This window comes from Crocodylus porosus, unplaced genomic scaffold, assembly GCF_001723895.1.
Source record: "Crocodylus porosus isolate Cpor-Errol unplaced genomic scaffold, CroPor_comp1, whole genome shotgun sequence".
Taxonomy (NCBI): domain Eukaryota; kingdom Metazoa; phylum Chordata; order Crocodylia; family Crocodylidae; genus Crocodylus; species Crocodylus porosus.
The window spans coordinates 5,043,492-5,057,372 of record NW_017728910.1 but is presented as its reverse complement, the minus strand read 5'-3'; the positions used below and the strand labels follow the sequence as shown (position 1 = coordinate 5,057,372).

The window sequence follows — 13,881 nt, the reverse complement described above, 5'->3', positions numbered from 1 at the left end:
TTTATAAAGGCCCGGCCCTGCCCTCTTCTAGCCAGCTGACCAACATTAGTTGCCCTAGCAACCCTCACCTGTGCTGCCCTATTAATTGGCAGCTGTCCTTATTACTGGTGCTAGTAGCGAGCACCCTAGTGCTCTGCTACACACCTTCCCCCTTAAGTTCTTCACCATCATCAGGAGCGGGGCGGGCAAGTACCTTGCGACACCGATACTACATTCAACCAGATTTATCTCAAACCAGTTTCAGCCATTTTCAAACTGGTTAATATGCACTGAACATCTGTTCTGTTACAAGTTTAAACCAGTTTTTGATCACTTAAACTGGTTTATGTGTAATGTCTGTCCCTAGCCTCTAAACTTAAACTGAGATTGCCACGTGGGATTGCAGGCCATGCTGATGTCCATATTGCTGCAACTGTTAGTGGTTCAAGAGCTAGCTTGTTTAAAGCTATCCTTTATATCATATTGACTTGTACAAGTACCCAAAGAATGAAAGTAATGAGGAAAAGTTTAAAAGAATAGGAAAAAGGCTTTGAAATAGCTTCTATATTTGGGTTTCTCCTGTCTTCCTAAGATCAACTGTGAGATACAAGAACAAACCTATCCTCTTAAACTAGGAAAAGGACTGTTCATTGTATAACTAGGGCTTCTAGTTCTATGCTTAAAGTAATTTTTGCTGATAAATAGGAAGAAACATAAAGCAGATTTATCTGATAAAGGAAGCATTTGCATTTCTTGGTCACTGCCCTAGAGCTTCAGTTTAAAGCTATTCCAAATCATTCTCCCACTGGTAAGTTGTGCAGTATTGACTGACAACAGGCATATATACAACAAGGAACAAACATATTGCATATGACAGAAATATTTGTATAGCCATGTTTCCTAGTTTCCTTTGTTGCTCATTTGGGGTTTTTTATTTTTCATTTTTAACCTAGCAACAGGACAAAAAAACCACACAAACCCATCCTCATAAAAGGTAGGAAAATGTTATTGTAAAACCAGGTTTTAGCTCTGAGAGTTCAAACTGTCAGTAACCTTTATTTTATTTTATTCTTTCCAGTTTTGGATAATAATTGCCTGATGGAATGAACTTTTATTATTAGCAAGAGTTTCAAATATTTCCATCTATGAATCCAATTCTCCATTTTTATTTCTATTGTGATTATGCATATGTCTCTAAGCAAAATCAACCAGATAAAATATGGAAAATAAAAGAGTTGTATGTTTACAGTACTGCCATAGGTACTGCAGTTCCTGTGAAGGCAAAATTTTAACAGATCCTACTGGAACTACATGGAAATAACTTACTTTATACATGACTATGCATTTGTAAGGTAAGTTCCTACATAATAAAGACTTCAAAGCCATCTCAAAATGAGTTCTACTTTCTTACCGGTTTGAGTACTCTAAATAATTCTTTTTGGGCACTGGATTTTAAACTCTGAATGTCAGAGATTATGTTATTCCTTTAGCACTGTAAGGTGTTGTGTGCACATGTTCTGATTATAGTACATTAATGATCTAAATTTTGATTTGAACCATTATAGAGAATTTGATTACAGGACAGGTAGTCCAAAGTATCTGATTTAGACTACTTCCAATATTTGTCTTTAGCCATCTCTGAAATAACTTCTAACCTTTCTTTCATTTTAAATGTAATAATTGGTTCTAAACTATTCAGATACTAAATATTTAAACAATAAACACCACAATGCTATATAAACTATACCTGATATTGGCTGATTCTGGCAGGGGAGGCAAAATGTATTGGCTGAAACTTCCTTGGTACTAAATTAATTTGTATTGTTACATAAAAAAAATAAGGATAATGAACATGTTCCAACCTTTCTGTTTTTGATTCACTGTCAGTTCTGCAAAGTTCAAAGTCCTGGCTAAGAGACTGCAATTCTGCTTGAAGCCTTTTCTCCCGTTCTACACTTTCCTCATAAAACTTCATCTTGTTTTCCATTGCTTTTACTTTTTCTTCCATCAGCTTAAATTCATGAAGGATCAGATAGCTGACTCCACAATATTTACATACTGTTTCATCCCGGGACATCTAAAAAAAGATATAATCAGACTGTATTTAGGAAACTCACTGAAAGAAATTGGAATACTGAATCATTCTGAAATATGACCCATTTAAACTATTCATTGCAAAGGAACATTTCTGATCACAAAATTATTTATTGTTTTGCCATGTAGTAATAGTGAAAACAGTTGCCACATTAGCAAGAACACAAACTATAATAATATATCTATTTTTGGGAACCTTACAAGGTGTAGGGACTTTTCAGTGTATCTTACATAACTCCCATTATATCATCTAAAAAGGGAAGACAAACCTCTGATGCAGTTTTTATGGATAGGTGGTATAAAGAAAATAAACCTTTACAATCTCTGAAGTTATTTTCTTGTTGTGACTTTCTGACTGTGTGAGGCAGAAAGATGTTGAAGTTTGTTGTTTCCTGATAAATAGTTTTCTCTTAGACATAACATCTGGAAACGAAAGGAGTGATATACCCCAACAGAATTCACATTTCATAATGACTAGAGTAGTGGTTATCGTGAGATATAATATACATGGCATTTGTGTGACACAGAAATTCCATCTGATTTGGCAGGTGTGAAGTAATTCATCAACATAAATATTCAGCACATAATGGGCAACTAATTGAGCCACCATTTCTTAAAATGAGAGAAAAATTATACATTTATGACACTGCAACACTTTCAGCAAAGCTTAGTGAAAATCTAACAGGCCCAGAAAAATGCACGAAGACTCTCAGACATACATACTAGTCAGTAGAGGTGTGTGAAACAGGCCATATTTGTTTTGGATTTGGCCCGAATCCGAATCTGCAGATTCGATGCTGACTCGGAAAAATCAGTGATTGGGCCATAGACACAGCTTTAAAAGTTTTTCTACATATCTCAAGGTACCAGGCACACCTCGTGAATGCTGCAAGGCTGGGGCAGATGGAGTGTGCCACAGGAGTGTGTGATGGGGGGCCCCCATGCTTGGTGGTGAACCCAGAAGTGGATCAGAAGTGTTTTTGGTCCACTTCCAGGTCTGCTGCCAACCACACTGGGGAGCCCCCCACACTCCCATGGGACACTTATTGCCTGGTACCTTGAGGTACATAGAAAGACCATTTAAAGCTATGTCTATGTCCGAATCATCAAATCTTTCCAAAACTCTCCAAATTGATTCGGAGAGATTAAATGATCTCCTGATTTGATTCAAATTTGGAGATTCAGCCACCAAATCAGGCTGAATCTCTGCCAGATGGACTAAGGACCCAAAGCTTCACACAGCCCTACTAGTCAGTAGATTGTCATCCTTGTGCTTTCCATTCTGATCTCTCTCTCCAAGACTTCAAGACCAAATTTGCTTGGTTTAAAAGTAAAATATTTTTTCTCTCACAGTCCTGCAAACTCACCCCCGTCTATTTTAACTAACAATAAACATTCTGCAACTATTTAACAATCTTATTGATACTACACAAGCCAGAAGAGGTGAGTAGTGGTGACAAGTAGAAAGATGATCTTTGCAGTGCATTCTGAATCTGTGGGAGGGAAATAACGTACGTGTCAGGGAGGTCACATAGGAGGTGATTAAAGTAATCAGATTAGGAAATGGTAGGGGCCTGAAGGACAGTCTCAGTTGTATATAGGCAGACAGGAAGGTCAAGTCAAAGAAATACTGTGTAACAAGTAGATCAAAGATCTCAAATATCTGGGGGTCAGAGATAAGTGTCCAAAAAAAGCACCCAAGCTGCAGGCCTAAGCAACAAAAAGAACAGTGTAATATTTTGAATAAGGAAAGAAAGAGTACTATGGATGGCCTGAAAAAAGTTCAGTTTTGCCCAGGTTATATTAAGTCAAACGGAAGATAGCTAAGAGATTACGTCAGGGAAAAAAACTGAGATGCAGGACTGAAGAGAGACATCTGTTTGGAAACCATCGGCACAGATGGTATCTGAAGCCATTACAATGGATAAGACCACACAAAGAATGTGGAAAGACAAGAAAAATGGGTCTCAAACAGAGGCATATAGACACTAACAGAAAGTGAGAAGAGCAAAGAATGACCAACCAACCAAATAGGATGATAAACAAGAGAGGACAAGACTTCAAAAAGGATGCGACCTAATGTGTCTAGAGCAGCAGAAAGGTCAAGGAGGCTGAGAAAGGAGTAGAGGCTTTGATATTTAGTCAAAGAGAGTTCACTAAGGATAAGTTCATACCAAAGTGACAGTGTACCTTAGCTAGGAAGTTCCCAAGCACACTCATTCCACTCATTCCCACTTGCATGTCCAAACCCAGAATTATACCATGGCATCCCACTACTGCTGCCCTCAAAACCTTAATCTCAGGTGTACTTGAGACTGGCTGATGAGGATGGCCCTGAAACAAACTCATCAATGCATTTCTGGGGTTGAAAGTTATGAACAGCATGGGTAGGTAGGGCATGCTCAGGAACAGCCCAGTTGGAGCATGTTGCCACAACAATGCAGACATACCCTAACAGGACTTGATGAGAGCAGTTTCAATTGAGCAGAGATGGCAAGCCAGACAAGCATATCTACAGCATACTGGAGAATATCTGCATTTTGGGGTTGGACTCGATCTGCTGAGGTCCCTTCTGACCCTAGCATCTATGAATCTGTGACAGAAGAGAAATGCGAAGCAACACATGAAGACTTTGTGTTCAATGAACTTAGAGACAGGGCAGAAGAAAGATGGAAGAGTAGCAGGAAAGACAGGTAGGGCATTCAATATATCAGAACATGAATCACAGAATCATAGAAAGAAAGACTGGAAGGGATTTGTTAAGGATAGAACTGGCCAAAGCAGCAAGTACTTAAGATTTGATTTTCATGGGTGACTTCAACTACCTCGACATCTGCTGGGAAGATCATTCAGCTAGCTACAGCAGATCAACCAACTTCTTGGCAACTACAGATGGCCTGTTCTTGACACAGGCTGTGAAGGAGCCAATTAGGAGTAAAGCCAATCTGGACTTGGTGCTGGCCAAAGGGGAAGACGTGCTAAGTGACCTGAAGATTGAAGATGCTCTGAGTGACAGAGATCACATTCTGATCAGATTCACCATCCACTGAAAGGCCCCAGCTCCACTGGCAGAACAAAAGTCCTAGATTTCAGATGGGCACACTTAGGTAAACTCAGGAGTCTAGTTGGAAAGGCCCTTTGCAACCAGCAACTGAACGACTTGGGAACTCGTGAAGGATGGCACTTCCTCAAGGAGGCTATTCTTACTGCTTAAAAAGAGGCCATCCCCATGCGATCAAAAGGAGGAAGAGGGACTAAGAGAGCCACTTGCCTCAACAGAGACATTACGGAACTTCTCAAAAAGAAAAAAGAAGCATACATGAAATGGAAAAATGGATCAGGATCCAGAGAAGAGTATGTTCATGCAGCCAGGGCCTGCAGACATGAGACAAGGAAAGCCAAGGCGTACATGTAATACAGAGATACTGAAAACGAAGAAAGCAACCAAGCAATCCCTTGGACTGACTAGAGGAAAAACAGAAAGAATTAACATTTAGTTAAAAGGAAAGTTCTCAAAAATTATCAGAGTCCCTATGTCATGGTTCAAAAACATGTATTATTTTTAAATATACCTTCATAAAAATGGTAGTTAAGGAGGTTTGCTCTGGAATTACCAAGCAAGGTTTATTTTCCTGTCTCTCAATTTTGCCTCAGTATAAAATGACCATAGCTACAGTGGCTCTGAATGAACTGAAAAATCAAGTTTATTTTTCCTGGCAGTTACAATCTGTGCTTGGAAATATGAAACTGTTATTCAGAATAAATACCATAAGGTTCCAAGCACTGAAATTACTATATTGAAAAAGGTCTAAATGAGCTGTTATGGGGAAGGGAGGAGAGGATTGTTATCCCAAAAAGAACATTGTGCTCCCTTGCAGCCCCACCACTTCTGTCTGTCTTTCAAATAAACAATTATGGACACTTTGCTCTGTCCCTACATAATATCTATGTCACAGGTCGAAACTGGAATTTAAAAATGTAAATCTAATAACATCAGAATCTTCAAAAGGAGCAAGTCTGTTACAGTTTTTCTAACTGAACTGACTAGTTTGGAACTATTAAGTTTAAATTTAAAATGGTAATATACAAAAATAATTCCCATCTGGATTTAAGGGGAAAAGGTTGTATTTTGTTTGTTTGTTATCTCCCCCCACCCTAGGCAAAGTAAACTAAAAATGTAGAGGACTGTCAATAGCACTTTCAGTTTCTGATCTTGAATTGTCTATCTACCCAAGAGTCATACTAAAATGAGGTGGTTTTATGAAAGGGCAGAAGGAAAGAAAGCTCTGTCTCCCCATCAGAGCCTTACTTTTCTCAGTAAAGTGCTACAGTCACTGGAACGCAAGGTAGATATTCATAAGCCACGTTTAAACTAGCTGACTCTGTGACTGGTAACAGCCTAGCTATGGCAGCATGGAGCTCAGCACAGGCTGTACACTAAAGCAGTATAAAGAAAAGGCATGATTCACAGGTGAAAATGCAGCTAAGTCAAGGCCTGATCCTGCTAAGTGTTAGGCCCCTCAACTGTCTTTAAAGTCAGCCTGACAGGATTAAACATTTTTAAAAAAACGTTTTGTTTTTCTTCATCAAAGTGCTTCTGCATCAGTTAAATAATGAAGGAAAGGAACTGTGACTGCCTCTCTCTAACAAGTGTGTAGCACTGTACTGTTCTTGATATTGCTATCTGTTATGGTTACACTGCTGATAAAGTTACTTTGAGTTTCAAATAGAAATGCAAGATGAAACATGTATACCTAAGACTTAGAAAAAAAACATTATAAACATCCAACAATAGCTACAAACCTAAACAAATATAATCATTATTTTTTTCTGTGATAGGACACAGAAAAGAGAAACAATTAATTGTAAGAAAACCAGTACATTGAGGGTATGGCATAGTATTAAATAAAGTATGCAGTAACCAACCATCTGAAATAAGATTCATTTTCAAACTTGAAAAATTTACTCCTACAAGAGGGCCACATATTTTATTGCTTAGGTAGACTTGGCTGAGCTCTCACCTCTCTGTGGCTGCTTCCCTTGTCAGAACATTATTGATTTTGGCAAAATTAGATAGACAAACTTGATTCCAGTAAAATACTTTCCAGAGGGGCGAGGAATGCTGCAATGACTTGCCATTTATAAAGCCTAAGATATCTATTAGCTAACTTGTTATGGTCATAGTGATCTCATCACTACAGGGGCTGTCAGCCTACAACCTGCAGGCTGAGTCCAGTCCTTGAAGTCCATTTGGCTGCAGAGGAAGTGTTAGTAGTGGCCAGATGATAAGCAAGGCAGTGGCAAGAGGGTAAGAAGCATGGAAATAGCAGGGGATCTGTTCACAAGGGAAGCAGCAGCATCAGTGTTACCACGTTCAGACCAAGCTCTGTTAATTCAGCCTGCCACTGCTAAAAGGTTGCTGACACTTGATCTATAGCTTGGCCAACAGATTGCTACCATCTGGTTGCTACCTGATTGCTTCTCTAGTACACTTGTAGAAGAGGTCTACATAATACAGAGTGCACAAAATGAATGAAACAAGAAAAGATCAGAGATGTATGTGAAGGGCTCTGTAGGCCTCAACCTGGATGAGTACACTGAATCTGGCTATGGAAAGACAAAACAATTACACCCATTTAGAAGTACAACTTACAATGAATTAGCTTGATGTGCGGTAACTGTGTTATGCATCTGATCTGTCTCAGAGTTAGTGGAAGCTAAACTAGTGATTTATCAGCTATTTCACTTTAGGATAAGCTACTCCAATTTAGTTTCCAGTTACTGTAAATAGATTGGACACACAAATCAGGTCAGCTAATGTGTGCTCTTGACTGGCAAATCCTCACACTCCTTTTAAATAAGTGTAATTGTTTCATCTCTCTGCAGTCTCTGACATGGTAAAAGACAGAGGGCCACCCAAGTGATTCAAGAAAAGAGAAGTTGTGATTGAAGCAACAGAAAGAAAAGATTTCCTTCCTTAGTACTGCAGTTTTGGATAGCAGCATGCATGTGGGGCAAGGGGAGTATAAAATCAATGGCAAGTGAGAAAGGGGGTTATATTAAGGCAGAGCTGACCAACATTTGGATATCAAAGTACTTGCTTTTTGTTTTTGTATGAATGTACTGTGTGTATACACTGATATTCACATGTGGGAGAGAGTCCTTGGACATCAAAAGAGACAGGGTAAAGCAAATCACAAACAGAAAACAAAGCTAAATTCACAGATGAAAATGAGCTAAAACTGGGGAATAGACTAGACTCCTAAGATTTTGTACCAAGGCCCCAGTATATGCAACAGCAGACAACAAGAAAGCATGACAAAAGGAGCACGCAGAACAAATCATTTTAAAGGGAAGTCTTTTCAGTTCTGATGTTGTACCAGCTGTTAAACTACAGCATCTGTGGTAGTAGATTCAGCTCAGAGCTGTATTAAATTTTGAAAGAAATAATGTTATTGCATGACTATGCTGGACTTGTGTAGCCTACCAAAGACAAACAGAAAATTGAGCCAAGATAGCGTGTCATTCAAATTACATCTAAATCCACACTGTAGGCACCTGTAGGCACGTCTACACAAGCATATTAATGCGCTGTAATAAACTCCAGTAGGATCGGATATCTATAAAATATAAATCTGTACTGAATGTTAAAACTTAGTGTTGGAAAATCATATTAGCCAAATCATACTAGAGGCTGAATGATAGTTAAAAACACAACTTTTATGAAGCTGCAGACATGTTAATTCTTTTTCTCCTTTTAGATAGTTTTAATCCTCTGGTGTATTAGTTTCTGTCTCCATAATCTGAATCTGTATCTCCTTCCCCTCTTTGGCCCCCTTCTGCCAGATTACCCTTAGTTCCCCATAGCTCTATTTCTCTCCCTCCTAGCACCAAAAATCCCCCACCCCCATGACACAAAAAGAAACATTCAGGTAAATTATACAACGAGTAATACAGGGAGAAAGTGAAATCTCCTTACTATTCAGGTTTGAGCATGTTGAAACTCCTGTTATTCAGTTATTCAAGAGACAAATTTCAATAAATTTCTATTTACAAGAAAGTTTCAATTTTATGTACCTTTAAATTACATAGTCAACTTTTTCAGCCAGGATTTAGTAAGAAAAGAACACAGCTTGCCACGCCATTTTAAATTATATGTATAAATACTTTATTGAACTTTCCTCATAAAAACAAGAAAATTGCAGTATGTAAAACTTCTGAACATACATGAACAGTAAAAATAGGGTAATAGAACAGAATGTTCCAGTGTGGAAGAAGGACCTTTCAAACATGCATTGAAACAATGAATATAAGACACATTTTGAAAAAAAGTCATACGAATTCATTTTTTTTTCATACATTAGCTGCTGCATTAATAATAAACCACAAAACATGACTTTGGTCACATCTATAATGGTAGGTATTGATGCACACCTGCAATCTCCATCCACACTGCCTTTTATTGCATATGATAAGCCCCAATTACTGTCCACCCTACATCACACAAATACAGATTACTGTCCATGCTACAATTATCAGTATTTGTGCATGATGCAAAAAATTATCCAGGGTGTATGAACCACAGATTCCCTTATACCATACAGAACAGAGCCCTTCTAGGAATTTGTCTATTGTACATCATAGGAAAAGCAGCCTTTTCTTTATGTCTCCCCATATTAAAATTTATTTAGCCCAACATTAAATACAGTTTTGTCAGCCCAGAAGACCACCTGGTTTTAAGTGTTAGCAGCAGTAATCAAAACCATGAATACATTGAAGGAGGGCCTCTTGCCTACAGGTTAGTTGCTTATGATCTGGGGTGCTAGTTCAAAGGGATGGTAATGGAGCATCAGTCATTACAAAAATGTGTAAAGATGCAAGATGGACTGGAAATACCATTTAAAACAAATTTGGATGACATAATGAATGGTAAAATTGCTAACCCACATAGTTTTGGAGGAGAAATAGCATAGGGCAGTGGAGTCGTATTATTTTGCACACATGAAGTGACCAACAGTGGCTTCAAAATCTGCAACTAATAAAGTGGATTTTCATGGACACATGTAAGAAACTTGCCCCAATTCTGCTGTGCCACAATAAATGAAAACCCCTATTGGAATAGAAGGGTATTACTTGTCAGTCTTAGAACTGGCTATCCCATATTGCTATAAGTGCGTAACTTACTCAGCTAGCATTAGCAGATCAATTGTCAAGCTGGTAATGGCAGACGTTTACCTGTGAAATTGCAGTATCCAAAGTACATCTGGAACAGCAGTATGCTTTCAGAAAGTAAGCGTCCAAAACTAAGACAAGTCATTGTTGTACTAGACCAATTGTATAGTTGGGAGAGTTGTTGGACAAGCTTTAGGGCACAAAGTTCCCTAAAGGGAGTAAAGGTATTTTCATATAGAATCAACCTCTTAGCCAATTTGCATGACTGGAAAGTGCCCCCATAAGCAATATACAGGACCAAGGAGTCAAATTAAGAATACTGCATATGTTCGCATCCATGCTACTCATGGAGATCTTAGTGAGCAATTAATTGTTAATGCCTTGCTGTCTTGTAGACAGAAAAATCCCATAGAACATGATGTACTGATATGTGTCTGTTCTGATATTTTTTCAGTCTTCTGGGGTGAGAGGATTGCTAATCTGTACGCAGTATTTTGTCCACGATTAATGTTATAGTCTGCATTGGATAGGGTTGATTTATTTGCCAAACAAAATGTTTTTAAAAGATTTGGATTTAATTTAAATGTAACTCTCTGTGCTTGCTAGTTTAGGGACACAGGCTGCCAGTTTATTGGTTTGAGTAGTTTGCCTGCTTGTACTTCAATAAAATCTTATGGCAGAGCTGCAGTTTACCATCAGAATCAAGTAGCCAAGTCCTGAAACAAGCACAGAACTTTGCTAAACTCATGGATAGATGCAAGGAAAAACTTTAGAATAGTGCAGTCAGACTTACTGACTGAACAAAAAACAAATGTGTTCTAATTCACTAGGTGGAACATGAAAAAATGAAATGCAAATTAAAACTGAAATGCAAAAAAAGCAGGCAGCTTTAGTGGGAGTGTCACTGGCTGCTTGCTTTGCCTTCTTGTTTTCTTTTTCCTTCTGACCTCTTATTGTTCATGCAGTATGGAACCAAGCAGGAGTCAAGAGAGAAAGGGTTTCCTCCCAGCAGTTACTAGAGCTGTCCAAGTCCCAAAGAAACACTGACATTTCCACCTCCAATCTGCACAGTCTGCAGTTTTGGAGAGCATACTGGAGAGGGCAGGTAACTGTAGAGCTTCTTGTGCCTGACAAAGCATTTAGAGAAAGGACTTGTGTTAAAAGAGAGCGCACGTAGCCTGACCCTGCACAAAGAACTATCACCAATGCCTGGCCCTACACAGCTGGCCTACTTAGAAGCCTGCAAAGAATCTTGGGTCTGCATGAAGACTTGTGGGCACTCAGGCCAGTTCAGTGCCATTCTGAAGAGTTGCTCCATGAGTTCCTGTTCCTGCCTCCTTTCTACAGTCTCTCATTATATAAACCTCTCTCCCAGTTACTCTGTGCTCCTGTTCCTCCTTGGTCTTTAGTATCTCCCTTAATCTACACCTCTTTTTTGCATCTCTTTGACAATGTCATCCACATGGTGCTTTCCTTTTGCCCTTTGCGGTACAAGTCTGTATACTCAAATGTATGTGAAGAAAAGCTAGTCCTTCAGAACTCCAAGTGCCTGAAATGGAAAGAGAGAGAGAGAGTATCCATTCATTTTTATTCCTTAACTGTAACAAATTCATCCTTCTCACATGACTTCTTGTCATAAGGCTACAACTTTGATCTTTTTGGTATGCCATCCTCTTTCAATTTCAAACTTGACTCTCCAGAGATATAAAGTGACAAAATGGCAAACATGATGACTTCATGCTTTTTCTTTACATTATATAATGTTTTAATGGACATCATGCTGTCTGCCTGTGGCCCAGGTTCTCTCTTTTTTTTTTTTCAGGCTGAGAAGCCCATCAAGGATAAAAGGAAACAGAAATGGCATCCAGAGATGACATTCCTTTAATCTATGTGATGGGATTTTTAAGGTTTTTGTCACTGAGCAACATATAAGCAAATTGAGGAGTCTACTGAGTTTCACTAAAAATCCTCCCACACACCAAATATGCAGGCATCACTTTCTGCGGTGGAGAAAGATCCAGAAGAACATAGATAAGCTGCTGAATTAAGAACTAGGAGGCTCACAGGTACGGACCATTCTCTCTAAGAACCAACATAAGAGAAATCCTCAAAAAATGTGGACTTTGAAACTGAGAGGTTTAGTTATTTATTTCTGGAGCAACTGTAAGCCCTCACAAGTTGTTTGTCAAAAAACAGCAGCTTTTCCCATTCCTCCTTGCTCCCTGGTATAGCTCTCCTGGAAAGAGATTTGGAAGGACAGAAGTGACTTTTAATATTGACAAATCTTCTCCAGTGAAGCAGCCATTACAGTTTGCAGGTCAAGTCACAACGCTATTTTTAAATGCATTTCCTTGTACTGTAATCCATGAACAGAATGTTTACACAAATAATGACAAAGCTTTAGCAACAAAATATATATATATCTCTTATGTATCTGCTCCTACAAAGCATTTGACCATATAACTGTACTTTAACTTGATAAGGCAATACTACAAAATGCTTAGCACTGGACATGGACACTTGTTCTTTTTACTGCTCAGTGGCGATTTTGGAATCTACATGGCATTGGTAAGGAGCATGGAATAGAAGGGAGTGGGGTGGAGAGAAAGCTGCTGCATATAAACTTTTATGTGACTTCTAACATTGATCAAGGCTGATCGTATCCTGGGAACCCCCAAATCCCTCTGAGTTGGTTGCCCCTCTACAATGAAACCCTTTATACCAAGACTTCTTTCATAGCAGTAACAAATACTGTTGACAGTACTTACCAAGCACAAGATCAAGTTGATTATTCCACTTTTACCTCTACAGGAGCATTAGTGGCTTCATTACTGACCAAATTCCTCAGAGACCTCTTCCAGGATGCCCGGTGCAAGAGCTTGCTGAATTGGCTCTGCTTCTGGGAGAAGGGTCTTCTGCAGAAAGCTGTGGGTTCGGTGCTCAGAGCACTGGCAAGCTCAGAGATACAAAGCAGGTGGCATTACCAGACCACTGGTGTGCATCCTTTGCCTTCCAGTACAGTTTCTTGAGGTGCTTGATATGTGTTTGGAACTGTGACTGAGTCCTGAGATTCCTAACGGGTGCTGAAATGGTGAATAGTCCTGTTTCTGCAGGATGCTTGGAACACTGCCTCCAGACAGTCATCAAGATGCTTGTGTTTCTCTACAGCCAGCTAGCTGCACACTGGGAACACCCCATTAGCTAAGCAGAGCAAAGGCTGGTAAGGAAGCTGGTCAGGGCAGTACTGGTAGCTAAGAGCAATCCATGAGAAAAAGGGAGCATGAATTTAAATATCAAACAGAGAATTTAAAAGTGCCATCTGGCTTCTTGGAGTGGAGGGTGAAGGAGGAGGTCCACATAAAGGACAGATGACATAGGAACAGGAATTGCAGAAGTACCATAGGACAGCTGTTATAGTCAAGCAAAACTGCCATGGGACAGTTGCTATATAGCTCATGGCTGCACTCAGAGATGTGGGTTTTCTGGAAAATTTGGAATTGGAAAATTTTCTGGAAATTTTTCCAATGCCCTAAATTGTGTGTGATCTGATTTAGCATGTTTATTTCACTCATATTTAGTAAAAAAAAACTAAAAAAAAGACCCCCATGTAAATTTTATGTCCTAATAGCCACACAT

The 13,881-nt window shown here is 39.0% G+C and overlaps 1 protein-coding gene and 1 long non-coding RNA gene across 2 annotated transcripts in view; both read right to left on the bottom strand.

Annotated features, from left to right (window-relative positions):
• Nucleotides 1-13,881, bottom strand: part of LEKR1 (leucine, glutamate and lysine rich 1) — a 162,735-nt gene that overhangs the window by 144,924 nt on the left and 3,930 nt on the right. Inside the window, exon 3 of the mRNA XM_019532510.1 lies at nucleotides 1,842-2,056. Within this exon, the coding sequence (XP_019388055.1) occupies nucleotides 1,842-2,056 (215 nt within the window). The remainder of the gene's footprint in view (nucleotides 1-1,841; nucleotides 2,057-13,881) is intronic.
• On the bottom strand, nucleotides 9,034-13,774 carry LOC109308371. The gene is made up of 2 exons (XR_002100591.1): nucleotides 13,014-13,774; nucleotides 9,034-11,794 (listed from the first exon to the last, which is right to left on the bottom strand). It is a non-coding gene; the product is annotated as an uncharacterized LOC109308371 (long non-coding RNA).